Raw genomic sequence first — 27,614 nt, forward strand, 5'->3', positions numbered from 1 at the left:
TACGGTGTCTTGGCGTTTATTGGTAGGGGGATTGAATTTAGGAGTCGCAGTGTCATGTTGCAACTGTACACAACTCTGGTGCGGCTGCACTTGGAGTACTGTGTGCAGTTCTGGTCCCCACATTACAGGAAGGATGTGGAGGCTTTGGAGAGGGTGCAGAGGAGGTTTACCAGGATGTTGCCTGGTATGGAGGGGAGGTCCTATGAGGAGAGACTGAGGGATTTGGGGTTGTTTTCGCTAGAAAGAAGGCGGCTAAGAGGGGACCTTATTGAAACATATAAGATGATTAGAGGTTTAGATAGGGTGGATAGTGATAGCCTTTTTCCTCGGATGGAGAAAGCTAGCACGAGGGGACATAGCTTTAAATTAAAGGGGGGTAGTTATAGGACGGATGTCAGGGGTAGGTTCTTTACCCAGAGGGTGGTGAGGGATTGGAATGCCCTGCCTGCTGCAGTTGTAGATGCGCCTAGTTTGGGGGCGTTTAAGAGATCCGTGGATAGGTTTATGGATGAAAAGGGATTGGTTTAGGTTAGAGGGTCATTGCTTTTTAACTGGTCGGCGCAACATCGTGGGCTGAAGGGCCTGTTCTGCGCTGTAATGTTCTATGTTCTAGTTTACAGATTACTGATTAGAATGCGAATCCTTACACCTAACCTGCTGTTCAAGTCTTAAAGTGGCCAACAATGTGTGTGGAAGGAGCACTGATCACAGGTTAAAGAGATGTGTATTGTCTCCAGACAGTACAGTGAGTGAGGTTTTGCAAACCCAGGCAAGTCACGGGGGTTACAGATAGTGCGACATGAACCCAAGATCCCTGTTGAGACCGTCCTCATGTGTGCGGAACTTGCTTGTGAGTCTATTATCAAATAAATCGGTTGGACTAAAACCTGGTGTTGTCAGACTTTTTACTGTGTTTACGCCAGTCCAACGCCGGCATACCCACATCATGACTACTGCAGAGCCACAGCAGTGTGGTTTACTCTCAACTGCCCTCTGAAAAAGTGTGACAAGCCATTCATAGAATCATAGATTGATTTTGATTTGATTTGAATTGATTTATCATTGTCACATGTATGAGTATACAGTGAAAACTATTGTTTCTTGCGCACTATACAGACAAAACATACTGTTCATAGAAAAGGAAAGGAGAGGGTGCAGAATGCAGTGTTACAGTTGTAGCTGGGGTGTAGAGAAAGATCAACTTAATGCGAGGTAGGTCCGTTCAAAAGTCTGATGACAGCAGGGAAGAAGCTGTTCTTGAGACTGTTGGTATGTGATCTCAGACTTTTGTAGCTTTTTCCTGATGGAAGAAGGTGGAAGAGAGAATGTCCAGGGTGTGTGGGGTCATTAATTATGCTGGCTGCTTTGCCAAGGCAGTGGGAAGTGTAGACAGAGTCAATGGATGGGAGGCTGGTTAGACTCCCTAAAGTGCAGAAGGAAGCCATTTGGTCCTGCACTGACAACAGTCCCATCCAGGCCCTTTCCCTAAATCCCTACACTCTGCTTATCCCCTTGACATTAAGGGGCAATTTAGCCAATCAACCTAACCTGCACATCTTTGGACTATGGGAGGAAACCGGAGGAAACCCACACAGACATGGGGAGAACGTGCAAACTCCACACAGATAGTGGCCAAAGGCTAGAATTGAAGCTGGGTCTCTGGCGCTGTGAGGCAGCAGTGCTCACTACTGTGCCACCATGCTGCCCACTCACTTCAGGAGCTACCAGAAATGGGCATCAAATGCTGGGCTTGCCAGCAGCGCCCACATCCTGATAAAGAATAATTGTTCAAAAGAATGAAGTTGTGCCTTTGAGAGCCAGATCTAGATCATTATAGCTCAAGAAAGGCAGTGAGCCTTATTCTTACTATAGAAACCCTACAGTGCAGAAAGAGGCCATTTGGCCCATCGAGTCTGCACCGGCAACAGTCCCACCCAGGCCATGTCCCCGTATCCCTACATATTTAACTGCTAACCCCTCTAACCTACACATCCCGGGACACTAAGGGGCAATTTAGCTTGGCCAATCCATCTAACCCGCACATCTTTAGACTGTGGGAGGAAACTGGAGCACCTGGAGGAAACCCACACAGACACGGGGAGAATGTGCAACCTCTGCATAGACAGTGACCAGATTCTTATTTACTGACCATGCCCTCCCTCTCTCTCCCCCCCCAATCCCATGCATACCTTTCACCAGCCTGCATTCCCCTTTAAGAGGCATTTCACTTTAAGACATGCGTCATGTGACCTCGCTGCCCTCGTGATCCCTCTGCCACGTTCCAGCATGACGTCAGACCAAGCTGCGCCTCAACCAAACGTGCTGCAGTGACCCCGCCCCCCCCAAGGCCACCCCCTATTGGTCAGGCGGGTCGGGAGGCGGGGAGGGGCCGACGCTGATTGGACGATGCCGTTGTCTGTCAGCTTAAAAAAGGGGGGTGGGGCCAGTGGAAGACAAACTTGGTGTGCAGGCTGTCGCGGTGGAGCAGCTGGGAGAGCCAGCCGGCCGGCGCCATCTTCACTGAATGAGCAGAGTGTCTGCGGCTGGATACATTGTGGCCGCTGCTGGATACAGTGTCGCCGCCGGGCCGATACTTTGTATCCGGGGAGAGTGAAAGCTGCCGCCAGGGAGCCGCAGACAGGAGCAGATACAACACCCCCTTTCCCCAGGGATACTCTCTCTCCCCGCCCCCCCCCCCCTCCGCCTCTGAAATGTCAGCCATGAATCCTGAATAGTGAGTACTGGGAAACCGGGGGGGGGGAAACTCCTGTCAACACCCCTCCCTCACTGTGTCCCTCTCTATAATATTCTCTGTCCCTGTCTAAACTAGCTCAATCTATAACTGTGCTGAATTTTAATTCTTTTTTTTTACTGCTCATTTGGTTACCTGGATTTGAGGGGCATCCAGTTTCTGGTGGTTTTGGGGTCGGGTTGATGGGTTGGGGAGGGGGGGTTGGTTTGCCTTAAAGACCTAACGTCTCTAGTTTGGGTAAGAGGGGGTTTTGGGATTCTGGGTCGGTGTTTTGAGTGTTGTAGCAGTGTCCTGGTGATGTAAGGTGCATTGCCAGCTAACCTCTTCTGGGGGATGTGATCTGACAATTAACCACACCCATTTCATCAACCACTCACCCGGCCTCTGAGGTTTTCAAACTTGCTCTTTTTCTAGCTATAATTTTATTATGGCATTGTAATTAATAATACTTCCATATTTAATCTGGAAAATGTGTTTGTGGGAACATTTTTTGCCTTTCTCCAAATTGCTGAGCCTCTGGTTAATGGATTGTTTTTAGTTTGTTCCATATTTTAGGTGTGACAGCCCTCTTTTTGCACTCTCAAACACTTGACCTGTGGCCTTTGCTCATTCTGCCTCCCTTTAACATGGCTTATACATAAAGCAGTAGGTGTCCTTCCTTAATTGTATCAAGGAACAGTGTAGCTGCAAGAATGAAACTGCCTTGCTATCCCTAATGAGCTACAAATTCAAAATTATATTCTAATACTACCAGGGAGAAGTGACTGCAGGTGAAATTGGAGCTGATAATCTGGATCATGTCACTTGGTTTTTTGTGACACAGGTGCCTACCCCTTCCAAGTGAGCTTATTGATGCTAAACTAGTGGTGCAGTTTGCAGTGAAATACTAAGTGGTATATTGAAATCCATGATCACTGAATTGTTCCCAGTTAGCTCTTGCCCTCAGTGAATATAGTCAGCAGACTTGCCTTACTATCTACTATCCTCTATGTAGAGGCCAAGCCTTCACTTGGTTCCTGTCATCTGTTGCTACCACTAATTTGGGACAGCCAAAGAGATTTCCAGCCATCTGAGCATTGCCACTACTCTTATTTCTACTCCAAGCTGGAGTTGATGATGCTTTTGTCTGAGTAGGATATTTAAAACAAAAGCCTGATCTTCTAATTAGGCATATATTGCTTTTTTGATTAGAATTTAATTGTTTATAACATGTGAAGCTTTTTCTAGTAGAGAATTGGATTTGGGAGTGTGCTTATTAACACTTGGACTGGGGTGCTCAAATTGAAATGGGGGGGGTCCTGAGAGAAGACTTTCCAAGTAAACCCAAGTCTGACCATTCCCCATTCAAAAAGAAAATTGTACCTTGTGCTCTTTTGATTAGAATTTGCCCTTTTACTTGTGCTTGTACCCTCTGGATTGAGCATCTGATCTTGTCTGAAACTCCAAGAGGCTGTTCTTATTAATCCAGAAATCATCCAGTGCCCTGTCCTGGGATGGAAGCTCAGAGCAAGCATCACCTGACAGCTGATTAACCTGGGTTAATCATGTGACTAGGGGAGACCCACTCACATTGATCATGTTAATTGACTTCCACCATCAACTAATTTTTCTAACATGCTATTTATGGAGCCTGCTCTCAACAGGCAGATCACTTTTTATGAAGAGTATAAATAGTTGATAAAATGCTTAATCTCTGTGCAAGTCCCTTAATGTTCCAGTGACAGCTGTCCCTGGCAAATGATTACCAAATGTCTCGTTCATGACCTGCTGGCTTAAAGCCCATATGTTGTCTTTTTGCCAATTAATCCGGAACCTTGTTTTACCTCTGAGCAAATTGTCAGGTGGCCAATAGGTTGGAAATAGAATGTGGAAATGTTCAGCCAGTTGTGTAGCCATGGAGTATCAACCCTCAAGGCTGCCATGCCATACAATCATGGCTGATTGGGCACTGATGCCTTTTACACCCACTATCTCCATAATCCTTATCTATTTCTGCTATTTAACAGCTTCCATTGCCCTCTGATAGAGAATTCCAAAGATTCATAACCTCTAAAGAAATTACTCCTCATTTGTGTGGCATCCTCAGATTGTGCTCCTGGTTCAACACCCCTTCTCCCACCCTGCTCCCCAGTCAACCAAGGGAAAGCTCTTACCTGCATTGACCCTGTCTGTTCCTGTCAGTATTTTGTAGGTTTCAATGAGATCTTCCAAGCATGAGAATACAGGCCTATTTTGCCCAATCTCCCTTAAGACAACCTCACCATCTCAAAGAAGTCTGAGGTGAACCTTCATTGCATGTGCCCCTTTATGCCATTGGATGTTCAAACCCCAAAAACTTCAGCAAATGGTGTATCTTAATAGGTTAAATGTTTAAAGAATTAAGCAAATGGTGCAGTTATAGATAACAGTTTTGTTAATTTGATTTGTTTTCCCATTCCAGAATTGGTACAACAGTTAAAATGGATATAAACAAACCTGAATTTGTTTAAAAATCAAATTGACTTTGTGCTGAGTGCTAGGGAGTAGGAAAAGGTGGTTTTGGAGAGGACGCAGCCTTGTTAGCTTGAAGTCAAAGGCACATTATCCAGTAGGTTGGGAGGGACAGTAGTCAAGTCAGGGTCAAGTAAGTTGTCTGACAGAAGTGACTTGAGTTGATGGAGCCTGTTCAGGTGCTTCATAGGTGCATTGCTTAACAAGACTTTTCAAAAGGGTGACTTTAGAAAAGTAAAGAATTAAAGGTGTTGGGAATTTAATCAAGTCCATCATTCGAGTGGCCACCAGTGTGACTGTTATAGTTTTTTTAGTAAAATGAATGGACATGACTTGTCCTGAAATCTCAACTTTAATTTGAGATGTGAGCATCACATCTTGACTTAAGTGTCTTGTTTGAGGGCAGTTGAGCCAGCCACACTGTGGGTCTGGAGTCACATGTAGGCCAGACTGGATAAGAGATTTCCTTCCCTACCCTATGGAACTCATTCACTGAAATTTTGTTTTCATTACTGACCAGTAATGGCAGATCCAGTATAATTGGATAAGTGAGATTATTCACTTTGGAAGCAAAACAAAGCAGATTTACTACCTGAATGGCTGTAAATTGGGAGAGGAGCATGTGCAGTGGGACCTAGGAGTTCTTATGCACCAGTCACTGCAGGTGGTAAAAACAAATGACATGTTGGCCTTCATTTGAGAGGTTTCAAATACAAGAGCAGGGATGTGTTGCAATTATACTGGGTCTTGGTGAGGCCACACCTAGAATATTGTGTGCAGTTTTGGTCTCCTTTCCTGAAGAAGGATGTTTTTGTGCTCGAGTGCAGTGAAGGTTTACCAGGGATGGTGGGACTGATGTATGAGATTGACTAGGTTAGAATTGTTTTTGCTTGTTCGGGTGAATGAAGGATCTGAGGGTCCTAACAAGACTACACAGGGTGGATGCAGGATCATCTTGATGGTGGGGAAACCCAGAACCAGGGGTCAGTCTAAGGATTCTGGGTAGACCATTTAGGACAGAGGTCAGGAGATGTTTCTTCCACCAAGAGTGGTGAGTCTGGATTTCATTACCACAGGAAGTATTTGATAAAACTTAATGCATTCAGGAGGCAGCTGGATATAGCACTTGGGGCAATTGGGATCAAAGGTTATATGGGGGGGTGGTGGTGGGAAAGCAGGATTAGATATTGTGTTGGATGATCAGCCATGATCTTGTGAATGGTGGATCAGGCTCAGAGGGCCCAATGGTGGCCTCCTGTCTGAGTTGTATATTCCAGATTTTATTAAAATGCCATCAATTGCTCTGATCCCAGAGCATCAGCCTATGATGTACCACTGCACCACAATCTCACCATGAAGTTGGTGTTTAAAGGTAGCCCAGATTTCGTTGAGGGAAATGTAGTTTAAATTCTGCAGAGACAGAGCAGCCAGTGGGCAACATATAATGGATGCATAGTTGTCCTTTAAGCTGTCCATTACTTTGAAGATGAGCTGGGGGTCACCAGGACAGTTCAGATTTCTGCCAAGTAAAAATTTCCTAAAGCTCAACATGAGCAAATTAGTCTTCCAGGATCTGGAAGATGGAGCAGCCACAGAAAACATGGCACTGGTTAGGAATGCAGGTTCCTGAGATTGAAAGACCAAATTTGAGTTTAAAAAGTAGAAGATTTGCCTAGCTTGTGAGGAAATCTTTACTCTAAATCTGAATTTTTTCAGAACTAAAAGATGTAAACCCTTAAACTAATCGCCTTGGACTGGCTCTGTGGTAAAGGACAGTACAAATTTATTGTATTTGTGGATGTTGCTGGCTAGGTCAGCATTTGCCCATCCCTAATGCTCCTGAACTGTAGCTTGCTCAGCCATTTAGAGAGCAGTTAAGAGTTAACCACACTGCTGTGGCTCAAGTCCCATGTAGGCCACATTGGGAAAGGACATTAGTGAACCAGGTGGATGTTGCTTGACCTATATTTTAAATGTCATTAAAGATTTTGTTCCAAGAGTAGATTCCCCTGATCCAGTAACAATGCAATTCTCAGCACACTGGTTTAAATGAGGCAAAGTACAGTATACAGAATAACTACCCCCCCCCCTTAATGCCACAGTACTGAGGTTCTCACTGACTTCATGTTCCACAACTGTCAAACTTGCTGCAGTGACTCAAGGTTGAATGCCCTTGCACTCCTGGTGTTCTATTGTAATGTAGAGATGCAGGTGTTGGACTGGGGTAAACAGTAAGAAGTCTCAACACCAGGTTAGTCCAACCAGTTTTAGTAATCTCAAGCTTTAGGAAACGATGTTCCTGCTGGTCACACACCTGATGAATAAGCTAGTTAAACTCTAACTTGGTGTTGAGACTTCTTACTGTGTTCTATTGTACACAGTGAAACTTGACCAGGGTTCTGATTTATTTATTAGGTACTCAGCCTTTTTGAAATGAAATTCCCAATTTCATTAGCCCTTTGTACAAGTGTACAAACTTCAGGATGTCTGAATAAAAACAATTTGCATGTGTAGGATAACTGCTCCAAGCAGTTTAGCTTCCTGACACCTGAATTTCTGAACTCTATTTCTACATCAAAAATAGAGAATCTCATGTTTGCTCCTTCCTCTTGGTTTTTTCTCATGGTGTTTTGTGATGTGGAGCAAAGGTCAAGACATGAAACATTTCATCTCAATGATATAATTGAGGTGTGAGGGGCTGAATTATCTCTTCCTGTCTCTGATCATTTCAGTAGGCTGTTCTTAGTGGTGAGTTTGGGGGCATGCATCACTCAGTAACTTGATGTTTTTAGTTTTTTTTTTACTTAGTTCCCAAATGGATCCTCACTACAGGAGGGATCCAAGAAGTCAAATATTTAAGGAGTGTTCTAAAGGATGGTAACTAGACTGCTGAATGAGGGTTACAATGTTGGGGTGAAGGGAATGCAGGAATAGTGAGATGAACATAGAACATTACAGCACAGTATAGGCCCTTCAGCCCTCTGTTGTGCTGAACTATGTCCAAACCCAAGATCAAGCTATCCCATTCCTGATCGTTCTGGAGGCTGGGATAATCTCCTGGCCATCATTCCAGGTGGATCATTGACACCACTGATCTCCCCACCCCCCAAATCCATCTGCAGTGATGTGGTGGTGGACTTTGCACTGAGGCTCAGACCTCTTTAGGAACAGCAGTGGTGATTGTGATGGATTAATCACTGGATGTTATTCACTCCATCGCTTGCCTGATGGAGTTTTATAAGCTTACAAGCTCCATGGGCCTATCCAATAACTGCTTGAAAGTTCCTAAAGTGTCCAACTCCACTACCTCAGCAGGCAGAACATTATTTAGTGGTTGGTGTGCAGGAAGAACTGACCTCAGACATCCTTTCTATATCTTCCATGAACCTTATGTCCCTTAGTAACAGCTACATCAAGGAAATAGTGGACATGCAGAGACTGTCTATCCCCCTCATCTTATAAATCTTTAAGTCACCTCTCATCATCCTCTGCTGTAAAGAAAAGTCCTAGCTCCTCAACCTTTCCTCAAAGACCTACCCTCCAAACCAGGCAGCATCCTGGTAAATCTCCTCTGCACTCTCTCTCCAATGCTTCCACATCCTTAGTGAGGTGACCAGAACTACAGTATTCCAAATGTGGTCTCACCAAGGTCCTGTACAGTTATAGCATAACCCCATGGCTCTTAAACTCAAACACTGTTAATTAACACTAACACACTATAGGCCTTCACAGCTTTATTCACTTGTGGCAACCTTCAGATCTGTGGATATGAACCCCAAGATGTTCTGTTCCTCCATATTCCTCAGAACCTTGCTGTTGACCCTGTAATCCACATTAAGTTTGTCCTACCAAAATGAATTACCTTGCACTTATCAGGGTTAAACTCCATCTGCCACTTTTCAGCCTAGTTCTGCATCCTATCAATGTCTCTTTGCAAACAAAAGTGAATGAAGTTTAAGGGATATTACTAGTATAAGAAAATTCCTGTGGCTGCTTGTACAGGAGTAGTCTGTTTTGGCTCAGTTGGTTAGATGGCTGGCTAGTAATGCAGGTGTCAATAGCATGGGTTCAATTCCTGCACCAGCTGAGGTTATTTGTGAAGGTCTTGCTGCCTTGACCTTGTCTTGCCTGAGGTGTGGTGATCATCAGGTTAAATCACCAGTCAGCTCAAGTGGAGAGCAGTCTCATCTGGGGCCATGACTGGACCCCATGCTTAAAATAAGGGATTAGATGTCCCAACTGTAGCAGGCAAATTAATCATGCTTGAAGTGTTGTCTTTCACTGCTGTATCTGAACCTTTCTGGAGCCAGTTGGAGGGGATTTCTAATGAGATAAACATGTGACTAGGTTCTTTCCAACATTACTAGGTTACACCTTTCTTGGAGGGTGTGGGTCTTTCCAGGACTGAAGGGATATTAAACTTTGCAGCTGTCAAGTGTCTATTTCACTAACTGCTAATGTTGCATCATACTTTGCCTTCTGGCTTATGTGCATCAATGCTGCAATAGGTTTTTCTCTCCCAGTTGGAGCTGTTTTACCACAAGACTTCTCAAAGGTAATTTTTAGAAGTGCAATGAAATGTTAGTGTGGTCAGGATTTTTCAGTAATAAACTGATGGAAATACTCTGGGCAGCAGGAGTATGCTCAATATGACTCTCAGCAAGATTTATTCTGGAGGGTGGGGAGATGGAGGAAGAATACAATGTCTGGGGTAGAGATGAGTATGGAATAGATCAAATTAAGATGTTTATGGAGTAATGGGTGTGGATGCTGGAAAATCTAATCTCAGCATCTGATGAAAATAGAGCCAACAATGTATGAAAAGACTGGATTGACTGGGCTTGTACTCACTGGAATTGAAGGTTTCTCTTAAACATGAAGTCCTGATGGGCCTAGACAGGTTAGATGTGGGAAGAATGTTCCTGATGTGGGGAAAATGCAGAACAGTTGGGGTAAGTCATTCAGGACTGAGGAAGAAGTTCACTCAGTTGTGAACCTGTGGAATTCTGTTTGGGATCAGTACATGTTCAAGAAGGGGCTGATGTGGCTAAAAGAATTGAGATATGGAGAGAAAGCAGGAGAGGGATACTGAGTGCATGATATTGAATGGTGGTGCAGGCTTAGTCTGCTTCAGTACTTTGAGGATACATAAACAGGAAGGAATTGGTTCTGATATCTTGCTCCATAACTTGTAATTTCCTGGTAGGATAGACTAATGCTATTCTCATTTATTTTTGTCACAGGCTTACATTTTCACAGGTTACTGTGAAAATCACCTAGCTGTCACACTCTGGCACCTGTTCAGATACATTGAGGGAGAATTTAGCATAGCCAATGCACCTAACCCTGACACTAAAGGACCACTCTGCACAGCCAGTCAACCTAAGCAGCATGTCTTTGGACTGTGGGAGGAAACCAGAGCACCCAGAATAAACCCCCACAGACACCAGGAACATGTAGACTGTGTACATGGGGGATAGTATAATGTTAGCACTGCTTGAATCACTGACTAGAAAATCTGAATGATGGGGGGGAGCTGTGGTTAGCACTGCTACCTCTTCAGGGACCAGGTCCAATTCCTGGCTTGGTTCACTGCAATGTGCATGTTGTCATGTCTGTGGGTTTCCTCCCACAGTCATCATTCTAGATAGGTTGGCCATGCTAAATTGCTCCTTGGTGCCAGGGGATTAGCAGGGTAAATTTATGGGGATAGGGCCTAGATGGGATTGCCAGTGCAGGCTCAATGGACTAGCCTCTTGTAGGGATTCTGTGAAATGGCAATCAATTCTGACGTACGGCATGGTTTTGGATTTAGAGACACTTTCCTTCTATCTGTCTCCTCACCATTTTGGGTGGATGCATCTCTTTGTTACATGGCTAGAATTGAGTTGGTGTTTTCTAGATGTGATGGTAGAAGCTAAAGTATCCAATGTTTTTAACATTGGAGAAATGTTTCCACAAAGAATATTCCTGAGGGCTAATAGGACCTGTGTAGTTAACACTTCAACTAGTGTAACCATTTTTCTTGAATCCTCTTGGTTTGTTTAATAGTACAGAAGACACTTGGTTTTTCATCTTGCATTCATCTGGGCAATTGGGAATACCAAATGTAAAGGAAGCCCAGGAGTACTGATTGGTCTGGTAGAGGTATTGCCATGGAGAATGCACCAGTTAACTGATGCTCAAACTGAGGTTGACTTTGGGCAATGAACCAGATGGTCTGTTTCCTACTTGTTGAAGCTAGCAGTTTTTGTATATTTTGTCTAAGAACAGGACTATCTATACTGTGACCCTGACTGAATCTTGTGTTGTAACTTTCGATGCATAGGATTGGGCAATATTTGGCTAAACAATCTCAAGTTGGTCAGTTTTGCAGGTATAGGCTGATTATGATTGGTACCTTGCCAGCTGCAACAGCTGAAAGGAGTTGTTACAATCTGTATGGTCATGATACCCAGCATCACCCTGGCACTAATTGAGTTGTCTCCTTTTATATCCAGAATTGTCCTAATGAGTACATGACAAAGCTTCAGCAAAAGCAAGAGTGCTCTAACAAGTTCTAGACAAACTCCACCATTACTTTGTACCTAAAATGTGGATGTTACTGTCTATTGATGCCATACTGTCAGTACTTAAGCCTGAATTTTTGTTAAGCTCACCTAGAGGATTAATCTGCCCATGACAATGAGTAAGCCAGAGTGGCACCAAGGGGCAGCAATATCTGATTTTCTCATCTTGATTAACAAGGAGTCACTTTGTATTCAATCACAATGTATTGATCTCAATGAGACTAGACTGATGCTTTGTAAAGTACACTGACAGACAAGATTCATCTAGGAGTGATTGGCAATGAATGTGTCTAACTTCAAATGTGTAGGTTAAAGCAGAGGGAATTGTATGGCATTGGCCTGCTAAGGTGTGGGAAATAGAGCTGGGAGCCTATAGTACAACTGGCCTGAGCTCAGGTACTAGTTACCATGGTGGAGGAAGGATGTTGCCAGGAATGAAGACTAGGATTATTTTCAGTGGAACAGAGGAAGCTGTTAAGTGTATGCAGGTTGAATAATGAATAGGAAGGACATATACCTCAGATCAGAAACCAGTAGGCCTATCTGAATTTCCCCACACTTTCCAATTCTTCCTCCTAGGAGGTGGTAGTGTGGAGGCAGAATTTCAGGCAGAGACCCTGAAGGTGACCCACAGGGCTCTTGTGAAAAGCTGAGATGTGGAACTATAGAATGCATGCTGGTTTGGCTAACACAATGGGATGGACTGAATGGCCTCAACTTTAAATCCTTGACTTTAAACACAAGCATCCATTCCTACTAATAGTTCAGTGTTCACTTCCTGAACTTTAGGATGATTTTCCATTATTAAAGGTGCTGTTGAGGCAGAAGTTCCAGCTTTTGTTCTGGGAGCATTGAGATCAATACTTTCTTGACTAATGCCAATGCAGGAAGGAAGTATATGCATGTGATCTAATGACAGCCTGTAGGAAGGGCTGACTTTGCTTTCATAAGTGGGAACTTCAGAAATAGTAAGTGGGAGAGGGAGAGAAGCTTCCTACAAAGTGGTTTCACCCTCTTTCAGGATCATGGAATCACTACTGAGGAAAGTCTTTGAACAGGATCATCTGGACTCAATGTCAGCTCTTTTCTCCTACAGATGTTGTCAGACCTGAGATTTTCCAGTATCTGCAGTAATTTGCTTAATCTTGTCAGTTTACAGCATGGAAACAGGCCCTTTAGTTCAACTTGTCCTTGCTGCCTTTTTAACCATAAGCTAGTTCCAATTGCTGCATGTTTGACCCATATCCCTCTGCCAATCTTACCCATATAACTGTCTAATGCTTTTAAAAGACAATTGTACATGCCACTACCTCTGGCAGCTTGTTTCAGACACCACTCTGGGTCCTTTTTGTGTATCTACCCTCACTTTAAACCTATGCTCTTGTTTTTAGACTCCCCTGCCTCTGGGGAAAAATGTCAATTTTAGTGTGGACATAGTCTAATTACCTGCACTGAGTTTGGCCCTCAATCCCCAGAACTGATTGGAGGGGGTTACTGCACAATCCAGTTTCATTGAAATGAAGGGCTTCAAGTTTAACATTCATAAAATTGGAGCTGCCTTCTTGGAAGCACTCACACGCTTACACCTCCAAGAGTAAATAATACAAAGGGAAGCTGGGTAAACAAATGAAGCCGTTTGGGAGGAGATTCCTGTGAGACGTGGTGCAGTTTGTACAGAGTACAGCATTGACCTTTGTTACTCCCATTTGGTCAGTGGTTTTTTTTTTAGGGGGTTGGGGGATGTAGGAATGTTAATCTTCCAGACAGCATTAGTAATATTTTTGGCTCAACAGGAGGTCACTTTATTGGAATGCTTTATAATCAGTCTTATTGCCAGTGTATTGCTTGTAATTAAAATGCTAAAGTACAGTCAAAGCTGCTTACCTGGAGAGACATTCCTAACTTGATTGATTGTGAAGAGGTTTGACCTTTGGACTTGCTGTTTCCAAAACCTGCATTTCAGGTTCAGACTGAATCTCCATTAGGATCAAAGTAACTGAGCTCTGAAAGAAACAGAATTCCTACATAAGGAGGTCACTCAGCCCATTGAGCCTGCACAAACAATCCCACAGGCCCTATCTCCCCCCCCATACTCTACATACTTAACCTGCCAATCTCCCTGACATTATAGAGCAATTTAGCATGGCCAATCCAGTTAACCTGCATCTTTGGACTGTGGGAGGAAACCAGAGCACTGGACAAAGCACATGCTGACTCCAGGCTGGAATGGTGCCTGGTGCCACTCTGCTGCCCTTTGAACACCAGTCAAATCATCACAAAGCCTAGATTTGCCAACCCTCCAAGATTGAGCTGGAGTCTCTAGGAATCAAGAATCCACCTGGACACCAACCTGAGCAATTCATAAGGGTGTTAGAAAATATTCAGTTTGTTTCTCTTTACCAGAGAGGCAGATTGGCTGGTGCTAATTGGAGAATGGATTAAAGTATATTTGCTTTGCCATTGGCATAGGATGAAGTGTTGGCCAATAGTGGGGGGGGGGGGGGGGGAGGGGGAAGAGAGAATGTCCAGTGATATATTTAGTGACATCAGGCTGCCAGTTGTTCAAAATTGTGCTGAGTAATATGGTGTAATTTTGAGTTAAACTATGCTCCAATTGGCCCAATCCCAGTCTGAATTACTTGTGTATGAATGTAATTACTTGCACAATTGTGCCCTGAATGGTTTTTGAAAAGTTCCCAAATTTGGGAACTTGCTGAGGATTCTGGAATTAGAACACTAGCCTGTTGCAGGGCTGGAGGAGGTTACAGAAGTGGGGTTTAGAAAAGAGCACTTCCACATGTATTTTTTTGTTGGACATGGGTGTTGCATTTATTGTCCATTCCCTAGTTGCCCTTGAAGGTGGTGGTGAGCTGTTTTCTTGAATTGCTGCAGTCTGTACTGTGGGTTTACCCACAAAGCTGTTGGGGGAATTAAAGAACAAGGAACAATACAGCACAAACAGGTCCTTTGGCCCTCCAAGTCTGCACTGAGCATGTGTTCACAACTAGAACAACTGTTTGTATCCCTCTATTCCCAGTCTGTTCATGTGGCTACCTAAAGATTTAAATGATCCTAGTGTGTCTGCCTCAACCACACTCTAATGTAGTGTGCTCAGGCCCCCCCACCACCCCTTGTAAAATACATCCCCCTGCATATCTGTATTGAACCTTGCCCCCTTCACTTGAACTTGTGAACCCTTGTTTGTCATTTCTGACCTGGGAAAAGCTTCCAATTGTTCACCCTTCCTATTGGAAGGTGCTGTCTAAGGATTTTTGAATTGCTGCAGTGCGTCTTGTAGATGTGTACACTGCTGCTATTGAGCAATGGTGGAGGGATTGAATGGCACCATATCTACAAAATCAAGTGGGCTGCTTTTTCCCTAGATGGTGTGGAGCTGCACCCATCCAGGCAAATGGGGGTATTCCATCACATTCCTGACTTGTGCCTTGTAGATGGTGGATAGACTTGGGAGTCAGGGTGAGTTACTCACCACAGTATTCCTAGCCTTAGACAGTGGCTACAAGAGCAGGTCAATCTCATTGCTGTTTGTGCACATAGGAAGCTCATTGTCACTTTGCAAGAAACAGAAGTCAGTGCTTTGCCTTGTGAGGCTCTATGGCTGTGATGGGTACTATGTGTTTTACTGCACCCCAGAAAAGCTGAATTCTGGAGTAGGGTCTAATTGGTAAACTGTGGGGGGGAGAAATGGCTGGTAGAGCTATGGAGTTTGCATGATGGTCTCCTCCTGCATTAGGATTCTGATTCTATTTGGTCCATTGAGTCTACACTGACAATCCCACCCAGGCCCTATCCCTGTAACCCCATTTACTACTCCAATCCCTCTAACCTACACCCTGGGACACTAAGGGGCAATTTAGCATGGCCAGTCAACCTAACCTGCACCACTTTGGACAGTGGGAGGAAACCAGAGCACCTAGTTTCCCATGCAGGTATGGAACATAGAACATTACAGCACAGAACAGGCCCTTCGGCCCATGATGTTGTGCTGACCAGTTTAGAGGAAAAAAAAACAATGACCCACTAATCTAAACCAATCCCTTTTGTCCATGAACCTATCCACGGATCTCTTAAACACCCCCAAACTAGGTGCATTTACAACTGCAGCAGGCAGGGCATTCCAATCCCTCACCACCCTCTGGGTAAAGAACCTACCCCTGACATCTGTCCTATAACTACCCCCCCTTAATTTAAAGCCATGCCCCCTCATGCTAGCTTTCTCCATCTGAGGAAAAAGGCTATCACTATCCACCCTATCTAAACCTCATCTTATAAGATCCCCTCTTAGCTGCCTTCTTTCTAGTGAAAACAACCCCTAAATCCCTCAGTCTCTCCTCATAGGACCTCCCCTCCATACCAGGCAACACCCTGGTAAACCACCTCTGCACCCTCTCCAAAGCCTCCACATCCTTCCTGTAATGTGGGGACCAGAACTGCACACAGTACTCCAAGTGTGGCCGCACCAGAGTTGTGTACAGTTGCAACATGATGCTGCGACTCCTAAATTCAATCCCCCTACCAATAAATGCCAAGATGCTGTATGCCTTCTTAACCTTATCTACTTGATTCCCAACTTTCAGGGATCTATGTACACATACACCTAGATCCCTCTGTTCATCCACACTATTCAAAGTCCTCCCATTAGCCCTATGCTCAACACATCACATCTGTTGTTCCTATGGGCAAATGTGACAAATTTGCAAGTGACCCAAGCCAGGAATTAAACCCTGGGGCTGAGGCAGACATTGATCTGCATGGGGATGCTCCAGTTTCCTCAGTCCAAAGATGTGGCTTAGTGGATTGGCCATGTTAAATTGCCACTTGCTGTCTGGGGGATTAGAGTAAATACATGGGGTTACAGAAATAGGGCCTGGGATTGACACTCAGTACAGGCTTGAGGCCAAATGGCCTCACACTGCAGGGATTCTGAATGTGACTTCATATTGAAAGGTGAGCTGTAGATAGCAGGAGAAGCAAGGCAATAAAAGGATTTGAAATAAACCAATATTTAAAAATCCTGTAATCTCAGATCTTTTTCAGAAGAAAAACAAGCTTTATAGAACATAGAACATTACAGCGCAGAACAGGCCCTTCGGCCCACGTTGCGCCGACCAGTTACAAAAACAATGACCCACTAGCCTATACCAATCCCTTTTCGTCCATAAACCTATCCAGAGATCTCTTAAACGCCCCCAAACTAGAAATGTTTGTACAAATCAAAACAGCTTTCAAAATCGTACAATCTCTACAGTGTAGAAAGAGGCCATTCAGCCCTTCAAGTCTGCACCAACTTTCAAATAGCATATTACCCAGGCCCCTGTCACCCTATCCTTAATACTACATATCTACTATGGCTAATCCACCTAACCTGCACAGTGGGAGGAAACCCCTGCAGACAAAACATGCAAACACTACCTGGCCCAGAATCTAACCCAGGTCTCTGGTGCAGAGGCAGCAATGCTAACTACTGCCCTGTCTTGTGCTTTTGGGTAGTTTGCTTTCAACATGCCCTTGATTACTTCAAACAGATGTTCAAGAAACATTTCCCAAATCAATATTTGTTCCATTGTACACAGTGCCTACTGTCTCCCCATGTCTGGTTTCCTCCAGTCTGAAAGATGTGCTGGTTAGGTGCATTAGCCATGTTAAATGCCCTTTTTTAACATCAGGACTAGCAGGGTGAATGTGGGGTTACAGGGATAGGGCCTGGATGGATTTGTGGTTGGTGCAGATGTGACAATCAACAGTGGTTTCATGGCTGTCATTCTTCTGGATTTTTATCTGTCATGGGATTCTAACCTGGGTTCCATGACTAACTGTTCTGGATTAATAGTCTAGCAATAATACCACTGCCATCACCTCCCCATTGGCTCTGTAACCTCACTAATAGTGAACTAGGGAATCTGCTGTTGATGAATAGATGTTTGTTGTTCTCTTGACACTTCATTGGCAGTTGGTTTATCCTCATGCCCTTCATGAATTATTGAGCTGAGTTAATGTTTGAAATTCACACACTTCAACCACTTCACAAACATCTGAAGCTCTACCTGCTTGAGACAGCAGAGAATTCAAATTTTGCTCACTAACTACCTGAATTTAGTAAAATCTAAAGCTTGTCACAAACAAGTGCTTTGTTCCATTGTCCTGCTTGGTAAAGTAACTTTAAACTAGAGGAAACAGTAGTACTTTGTTTCCAATGTCGTCTTGCATGGAACTCCTTTTGCAGTGACTAACGTATAAACAAGTGCAACAGCCATTTTGTACTCTGCAAATTTCACAAGTGGTAGTGAATTACTTTTCAAATTTGTACTTTATTCTGTAACAGCATGTAGCACTGAGGTTGAGATGCCTCTACAGTTATGACCATTCTTGGATTGAAGCTGGGCTCCTGTCCCTGAGGTCCCTCCACATGGTGCTGGCTGGGAATGTCTACATCTGCACAGCTCCAGCTGTTTAATGTTCAAGCCAGAAATGACTATCCACCTGTGTTAAAGAATGACCTGGGACTCTGAGCACCATTGGTGGTGAGGGTATTCCTGGGTGCAGGATTCATGACTCAGGAGGTGACCCCCCTCCCAGTTAAGGGGTGAAGATAGGAAAAGGTCCTAGTGAGAGAAAGGAGTAGAGATCTCAGCTTTGAAGGAGCAGAAAAGTTTGTCACAAGTAGGTTTCCAATAACACTGCAATGAAGTTACTGAACTCCTAGTTGCCACACTCTGCCTGTTCAGGTACATTGGCCATGCTAAATTTTTCAGTGCATCTAATCAGCACTCCTCCTGGACTGGGAGGAAACCCACAGACTCCTCAGTGACCCAAGCTGGGAAATCCCTGGTATTGAGGCAACAATGCTAACCACTTAACCAAACTGGACATGTAAAGGCAGACAAAGGTTGGACTCTGGGGGCAAAGATACATTTTTGGCATACTGCTGTTAGGTTTGCAACTGCCAAACATTGAATGCAAAGCTTGCACACACTAGATCCAAGGGGTAAAATCCCCTGAAGACAGATTGAAGTCTTGTGGGCCATTGATGTCTGTGAATGGAATTCCAAGGTGAGATCAGAAACTCCTTGCCCAGTAAAGTTGGGAATTCTCAGCATTGAGAAATAACAAACTGGTTTGGTCACTTGTGTAGGTGTCCAGTTACCATCTGTTATTCAGCAGTGTCTTGTTTCTTCATGGGTATGTTCAAGTGGAATCTTGAGGCTGTGTTCATTTTTAAGCATCTTGAAGCTTAAACCTTATCCCTAACTGGATCATGGCAGCCATTCCACCAGAGGAATTTGTTTTCTACCCCTCTAGATACAATGGCATGTGGACCTTTGACAGTGACCAAGCCTTTGCAGCTGCCCAAGTTCATTGGCAGGTGGTCCTGGACCTTGGATTGTGCTGGTCTATAGTGTTCCATCAGACAACACTCTCCCCTGCAGGCTGAGTAACTCAGTTTGGTCCTCCAGCACCAGCTGGCTTATCTTGGTACGTCTCTGGAAGTGGTGAATAACATGCAAACTGGGTGCTCTGGTTTCCTCCCAGTCTGAAAGGTGTGCTGGTTAGGTGCATTTGCCATGCTAAATTCTCCATTGTATGTGAACAGGTGCTAGGGTGTGGCAACTAGAGGAATTTCACTAACTTCACTGGTAATGTAAGCTTGTTTATAAAACAAATGAATAAACTTTAGTGATACAAAGAAGCACACCTAGTCTGCACACTGTTTAAAAAGCTTCAAACTGCAACTCTATCTCTTGGCACATCTTTGGGTCTACTTGTAAACCATTGAATTTTCTTATCTTGCATTTGCATATTATATTTAATGTTTCAATTATTCAACATTCAGTGGAAATTTCTATTTGAATACAGCAAATGTGAGCTAAGGCTTTCAGCCTGCCCAAAGTGCATGATTAAAACTTGATCTCCATTATTAGCTAGCATTCTGCTCAAGTGGACTGACTCATGTATAGGAAGTCTAGAAATAGCTGCTTGGGATGAACCTTGGTATCTAGTGTAGAACCCTTACCAAGAAGGGGTGCATACTAGGATGTCCAAATTGCAGAAGTGGCAAGATTGAATGGACATAAACATGAAACTAGAACAAGAATAGGCTCAAGAGCTGTATCTATTCCTTTTTGAAATTGCACATTTTGGCCTTGTACTTTGTGGTAGTGAATTCCACACTCTTCACTCTTGGTGAAAAAATTCTTCCTGCCTTAGTTCTACCCCTATCCTCAAACTATGACCCCCTGATTCTGAACAACATCCCCCCCTGCCCCAACATAGTCAGAGGTTTAGTGTGGAAACGGGCCCTTCAGCCCAAGTTCTCTATGCTGCCCAATTTTTGCCATTAAGCTAGTCTCAATTGCCCTCATCTGGCCCTTGTCCCTCTGTTACTACTGTTACCCATGTAACTAAATGCTTGAAAGACAAAATTGTACCTGCCTCTACTATACCTCTGGCAACTTGTTTCAAGTACTTGCCACTCCTCTGGACCCTTTATTTTGTATATCCCTTCACCTTAAACCTATGCCCTCTAAGTTTAGACTTTCTGACTATCTAGCTAATCTGTGCCCTTCATTTTTATAGACCTCTAAGGTCACTCCTAAGCCTCCTACACCAGGGAAAATTCCAGTCTATCCAGCCTTAACTCAAACCAAGTCCCAATAGAATACTAGTAAATCTCTTCTGCACTTTCTAGTAGTTAATATCCTTTTCTATAATAGGATGAATAGAGCTGTACACAGTATTGTGTGGCCTTAATGTCTTGTACAACTTCAAGACATTCCAACTTCTGTATTCAGTGTTTTGACCAATGAAACCAAGCATGCTGAATGCCTTCTTCACTGTCCACCTGTGACTCCCCTTTCAAGCTATGAACCTGTACCCCTAGATCTTTGTAATGCTCCCCAATGCCCATTAAGTCCTGCCCTGGTTCAGGCAACCAAAATGCATCATGCATCTATCTAAATTAAACTTCATCAGCCCACTGGCCCAATTGATCAAGATCCCATTGCAGTACTAAATAACCTGTCTACTGTGCCAGCAATCATGATATCATCTGCAACATGCCTCCTGAATTCCCATCCAGATCATTAATGTAAATGACAATGGACCCAACACTGACCCCCTGAGGCACACTACAGGTCTCCAGTTTGGCCAAGCACCCTCCATCTTGTCATTTAAGTCAATTTTAGAATCTAGGGCAAGGTAGCCAAATGGATGAGATTTAATCATGTGCAGCAACCTTGAAGTCCATGTGGACAGCACCAACTGCACTACCCTCATCCACCACCTTGGTTACATTTTTCTAAGCTCAATCAAATTTAAGACATGAATTTCCACTCAAAGCCATGCTGACTGTCCCCCCCCCCCCAGTTGGGTCTTACCCCCTCTAAATGCCTGTAGATCCTGTGTATCAGAATACCTATAACTTGCCCATTCAGATGTTAGGCTCACCAGCCTAGTTCCCAGACTTTTCCATTCAGCCCTTGTATAAAGCATATTTGCCACCCTTGCCTTCAGGTGCATCACCTGTGGTTGTCAATAATTCAGATCTCTGCTAGGGGACCTGCATGTGCCTCCCACATGTCCTGAGATGCACTTTCAGATGCTCAGTATTTATCTACCTTGCTGCACTTTAAGAATTCCACCTCCCTATAATATGTACCTTAAGACATCACTATATTTGCCTGAGTTCCCAAACATTCTTTCTGAATTTACCTTTGTCTAACCCTGTAAGTTTGATCACTCAACTTTAGTGACTATAATCCTAACAGATTTAGTCTCTAGTTGTCCAGTCAGTCCTACCAGCCTGGTAAACTTTTGCTGTAATCCCTCTATAGCAAGTACACAATTAAATACAGGTTAGTATCATCTTCCTGAGTTGGCTTTGTGTTGAGATGAAACATTTGGAATGCATTGAAGTCTTGTTTGGAATTGACAATAGATGTTAATAGTTGGCAGGATTTGAGTTGACCAAACCCTTGACCACTGCCATGAATACAGACTCATGGGGTGGAATAGTAAAGCAGGGATATACAATGTTCCATCAAGTGGTTCAAAGCTGCTTTAGGCAAATGGCCCATCAGTGTTCCTGATTTAATCAGCTGTAGTTTAGCCCCTGCTGGGATAGGGCACCTAGCTGAATATGAATCCCCCCTCCAGACTAGTGCACAAGCCAGCATGACACTGCTGTACTGTAATAGGTCTTGTCTGCTAAAGCTCCTCTGCACAGGAAGTTTCAACAAGGTTGGACACATGCACAAAAACAAGCTATGCCCTTTAAGTAGGGGATGGGAGGTGTTGGTTCAGAAACAAAGTAAGTTGCCCCATTTTACCCTGAAATTCCATGCTAAGATCTCAGTATCTTGACTATTATCAGTAACCAAATATAATCTGGTAATTTTATCTGCTTGTGGGCCTTTGTTTTCTACTTTGCAACACAGCTACTTTATCTGAACAGGACTTTGTTCTGAGATTGAGATCATGCAAGGCATTAAACAAGAACAAAGTTGCCCATGTTTTGGAGTGGTAGTCATTGCCATCAGGAATTTTCATTCTCACATTAAATTGAGTCAGTAATTTGCTCTGAACCACTTGGGGTGCAACAGATCATGCCAAACTGCTTGTTTTGTCTAATGTACCAGGGAAAGTGTTCCCCCTTCAGAAGCAAAATAAGCTGCATATGTAGGTTTTGCTGGATAGGCCAGCAATCACTGCCTAATTGTAATTGCCCTGAGGTGTTGAGTGGCTGCCTTGAACCACTACAGGCCCTGTGGTGTAGTTACACCCACAGTGCTGTTGCAGTTCTAGGATTTGACTGACAGTGAAGGAATGTGATACATTTCCAAGTCAGGGTGGTGAGTGACTTAGAGGGGAAATTCATGCTCTTAGAAATCTATTGCCCTTCTACTGTCTAGTCCTGTTTAAAATTTTATAGGTTACAGAGAACCCCCTTTAACTCCAGCAGCTATAATCTGAAGACCCAATCTCATGCCACCAGGTCCTGTTGCATAAATAGTGCTGAACATTGTACAGTCAGCATTGAACATCCCCACTCTGACCTTATGATTTAAGGGAAGGTCACTGAAAAGGGTTGGGGCTTGGACATTATCCTGAACTTCTGCAGTGATCTTCTGGGATTGAGATGGTTGACCTCCAGTCACCGCAGACCTCCTTTTGAGCTAAGTATGACTCTAATTTTGCTGGGATTCCTTAATACCACAATGTTGAATTGCATTCCCCTCCAAGTTCAGCTCTGGTCCATGTTTTGGACCAGGGTTGTAACGAGGTCAGGAGCTAGCAGGGCTGATGGAACCCAAACTAAGTGCCACTTGATAGCATTGACAATACTTTGTCATTAACTGGAGTAGACCTGGGCAGGAATTGGCCAGGTTGGTTTTATCATGCTTTGTGGATTCATAACTTGTCTATGGGTAGATGGCAATGTAGCTTTGCTGGAACAGCTTGGCTTTGGTCACAGTACTACCAGGTGCTGTCAAGGCCCATAGCCTTTGCAGTATCCAGTACCTCACTTTCTCTTCAGTGAATCAAAGGTAGAAACTTGGTGTGAAGAGGCTGACATGGATCATCCACTCTTTGCAAATGCTTCAGCCTTATCCACAACAGACTACAGGGCTGGAATCTGAGCTGTTAGATGTGGGATTGCCCAACTCTTGTCACACTGGCCAGCATTTATTGCCCATCTGTACTTGCCCTTGGCACCAGTAGTCCTGTTATCAAGTTTATCCATTTTTGGGTATGTGTGGTCATCTTCCAGCATGCTGCTTTGCACTCTAGTTGATCCCTTGGCTTGATGTCAGATCAAGATGACAGATGTGATTTGAAATGAAATTCCACAACATTATGGATATCCCATTTCAATCTGCTTATCCCATTTTATCCCAGTGTTAGTGCTAAATGCAGTGGAGGGTGCAGATGGAACTTGGTCTCCAGACTGACCACTCCTAACAATACTGTTGTGGACTGATGCATCTAACATGTTGAGGATGAGTAGATTTTCCCTCTTTCTGTTGCAGTGTAGAAGCTGTCCTGTAGGGTTTGGTCAGGTGTGCTACCATGGGCAAATTAATATTGTTCCTGCCAAGTATGTCCAACATGAAGTATTGCTTCTCCACCTTCCAAAAAGACATCTGATATAGTGTTGCACAAAGACTTAGCATGGTTATAGCATATGGAATAACATGGATGCAACATAGGACAGAATTGTGATTAATGGATATATTTAGGGCAGTTTTGTAGTGAGTTCCAGAAGTCAGTGACCTAGATCTTAAGGACATCTCAATTGTTGCAAAGCTTGAACATTGAGTTGGGGATGTGAAATGTGTGGACAAATGGCAGATGACATTCAGTGCCAAGAAATGATTTTTGGTACAACCTGGGTTCAATTTCCAGCTTGGGTCACTGCGAACTCCAGACGTTTTCCTCATCTGCATGGGTTTCCTCCAGGTGCTCCAATTCCTTCCTCAGTCCAAAGATGTGCAAGTTTAAGTTGGGCCATGCTAAAAATTGCCCTTGGTGTTCTGAGATGCAAAGGTTATAGGGATTACTGGGTAAACATGTAGGTATATGGGGGTAGGGCCTGTTTGAGATTGTGGTTGGTGCAGACTTGATGGGCTGAATGGTCTCAAGATTCCATGAACTGGCATAAAGCCAGCATTAATTTGTGTCACAAGTAGGCTTCCATTAATACTGCAATGGAGTTACTGTAGTCACCACACTCTAGCACCTGTTTGGGTATACTAAAGGAGAATTTAGCATAGGCAGTGCATCTAACCACATATCTTTCAGACTATGGGAGGAAATCAGTAGTGACCCAGGCCCTGGAAGGGTGGGGGGGCAATCTGCAGGAGCAAAGGAACCTGGGTGTATGTGTGCACAGCATTGGTTAGAGCATGGGTAATGAAACAAAACATACAGAACCCTTAATAGGGGCCTAGAGTACATGAGACTGAACAGCTTCAGATAAAACCATGTGCCATATTCTGTGCACTTTAGGAAAGATGTGTGCATATTAGAATGCAGAAAAAGTTAATGAGAACTCCTCTGGGGATGAGGAACTCTTATGGAGGGAGGAAAGTTTCCCTCACTAATTGGGGCTAGATGAGGCAGATGGGGAGTGGCTGGATGGAGTATAGAATGAACAGATCTTGGTTGTGCATGGCCAAAGATCCCTGAAGGCAGCAGGACAAGTAAATGTGGTTAAGGCATGGGATACTTGCCTTTATTAGCTGAGACATGTCAAGCAGGGAGGTTGTGATGGAGCTGCATAAAACACTGGCTAGGCCACAACTAGAGTACTATGCAGTTCTGGTCATTATAGGAAAGATGTGATTGCCATAGAAAGGATGCAGAGGAGATTCACTGGGAGGGTGGGGAGAGGGGAGTGAAACTTGATTAACATCTATCTTCAAGAAGCAATGTTTCCCCCTTCCTAGAGGGGTTGAGCAGGGGATTTGAGGAAAGGTTTTCACCCAAGGGTGGTGGAAATTTGGAACTTGGTCTGCATGCTGTGGCATTTTCAAGTATTCATGAACACTGCCACAGCATGTGGACCAAGTGCTGGAAAATGGGGCTAGAATAAATGTTTTTGGGCTGAAAGGTTTTTTCTGAACTGACTAGACAGGAAAAAATTGTGGCAACTTTCACCCCCCACCAGACTTCATGGGGGTCAGGATTAAACAGGCAAGGAAACATCTTGCTGATCACTGGTAACAAATCTTGCCACAAGGGATTGAGTAAACTTCTATTCATCTGTATTCTTGCTCCTTGATGTCCATCCTAAATGCAGTGTACTCAATGGGGCTAGATTCCAGTAACTAAGTCAAAGGTAATTGGCCATCACCAAATTTAACAGCAACACTTAACACCAAGTCTCATTTGTCAGGAAGTAAAGCTGGTCATGGTTTCTAGTTACCTGAAGATGTTTCCCTTACTGTGGAGAAGGGAGTTGTTAATAGTCCATTCCTTGTACATCCTAACAAGTATCCCCTGTTATATCAATGTTGGAAAGATGGTCAAGCATCAAGTAAAGAGAAATGGTTAATATTTCATCTAGTGGTCTATCAGGTGTTACTGTAACTCCATATCTTCCCACTCTGGATGTTGCAGTGAGACTTGCCATTCAAGTTGGAACTGCAGCAAGTGGAAAACAAGCCACTGGGGGTGGAAAGGCAAAGGCCTATTAAATGTCTGCTGTTCTCTGAAGCTCCCACAAGGGACCCAATGGTTAAATTTTTTCAATGTTGGCCAGAATTGTATTGTATTTTTGGAATTGAACCTTGAACCTTGCTACTTGTTCTGATCTCGAGCACTTTTTATCTTGATCAGGCTGCTGATGTGCTTACTGACAGAACCACTGAACATTCAGGGGAAAATTCACTGCTTCCTAATGTGGTGTGAGTCCAAACCTGGACTGGATGATTGAGCACTTTCAGTCTGTGTAACAAAGCAATCAGGATCCTGACCTTTTGTGATTTTTAACATAATCGTACTCCTGTGCCCATGTCTGTCCTTGGCTTGCTGTAATGTTCCATGAAGCTCAACACACTGGAGGAACAGCATCTCATCTTCTGGCTCAGCACTTTACAGCCTTCCAGTCTCAACATCAAATTCAACAACTTCAGATTTGCTCTATCCCACCCCAACCCTTTGTTTTAATTCTCAATTGTTTGCTACCTTTTCTCCACTTTTGCTTCCCCTTAATTTTGCACATCCCCCATCTTCATTTGTTTACCCTCATTTCAGATTCTATTAGCAACCTTTCCTCATTTTTGCACCTATGACCATCTTTGATTTCCTCCCCCTCTGTATAAATATCTCCCTTTCTAGCTTTGATAAAAGGTCATTCAGACTCGACATTAGTTCTCTTTCCTTACAGATGCTGCCAGATCTGAGATTTTCCAGCATTTTCTTTGGGCACTGAATACTATAGCTGTACAGGGAGGAGGATGTGGGTCTTGTTGAACATTCTGCATGTCCCCACACAATGCAAATAACTTAGCTGAAAGAAGATGTGAATTACTGAGTAGCAGATTCAGAGAAATAAACAAATTGCCAGGCTTCAATGTGATGTACTTAAGGGAGGAAATGTCAGCTCTCACCATCAAATCTCAATCTTTTATGGTTTGCAAGAGGGTTATTGTTGTGCTATTCTCTTAGCTTCACCCCTTAGGCAAATTGGGTGGTGGTTGAGGGGCAGCATTAGAAAAGCATGGATTCATTTGTGGTATGTGAGCCATACTGGCTGGCCAACATTAATTACCCATCCCTAGTTGCCTTTCAACTGAATGGCTTGTAAGCCATAAGTGTTTGGTCACCAGTCAGTGTGGATTTGTTGATGTTTGACTACCTTCTTAGGGTGCAATGTATTCAAGAGAATTTTGGGTATGAGAAGTGGGAATGTGAAATTGAGTCAAAGGATTCACCATCCTTATGGATGAGCAAGCTCAAATGACCTACTCTTGCTCCTAGCTTCTGTTTGCCCAAAATGATCATTAAGCTGTCTCTCAGTACCAGGTTAAAGTCAAGTTTTTGGAGCATTGCTCCTTCAGGTGAGTCAGGATGAAGGAGCAGTGCTTCAAAAGCTCATCCTTCTAAATAAACCTGGTATTGAGTGTCCACTCTCTAGTAAAATGCTGGCATCTCAACATCAAATTAATGATGCCTTGGATTTTTAACAAGGTTCCATGAGCTGATTGCAGAATTTCTGTTGAATGCTAAATTTAATCAGTGATGGGGTGCAGTGGTTATCCAGTTTCACAGGGCTCTGAACT

General features: G+C 43.7%; 1 protein-coding gene across 1 annotated transcript in view; it reads left to right on the top strand.

Annotated features, from left to right (window-relative positions):
* Positions 1-2,456: 2,456 nt before the first annotated feature.
* The window catches only part of LOC145337188 (ras-related protein ORAB-1-like), a 48,731-nt gene continuing 23,573 nt past the window's right edge, over positions 2,457-27,614 (top strand). Inside the window, exon 1 of the mRNA XM_080181995.1 lies at positions 2,457-2,734. Within this exon, the coding sequence (XP_080038121.1) occupies positions 2,712-2,734 (23 nt within the window). The 5' untranslated portion in view covers positions 2,457-2,711. The remainder of the gene's footprint in view (positions 2,735-27,614) is intronic.

Source organism: Carcharhinus amblyrhynchos, unplaced genomic scaffold (genome assembly GCF_965287045.1).
Source record: "Carcharhinus amblyrhynchos unplaced genomic scaffold, sCarAmb.v2.hapA scaffold_44, whole genome shotgun sequence".
NCBI lineage: Eukaryota > Metazoa > Chordata > Chondrichthyes > Carcharhiniformes > Carcharhinidae > Carcharhinus > Carcharhinus amblyrhynchos.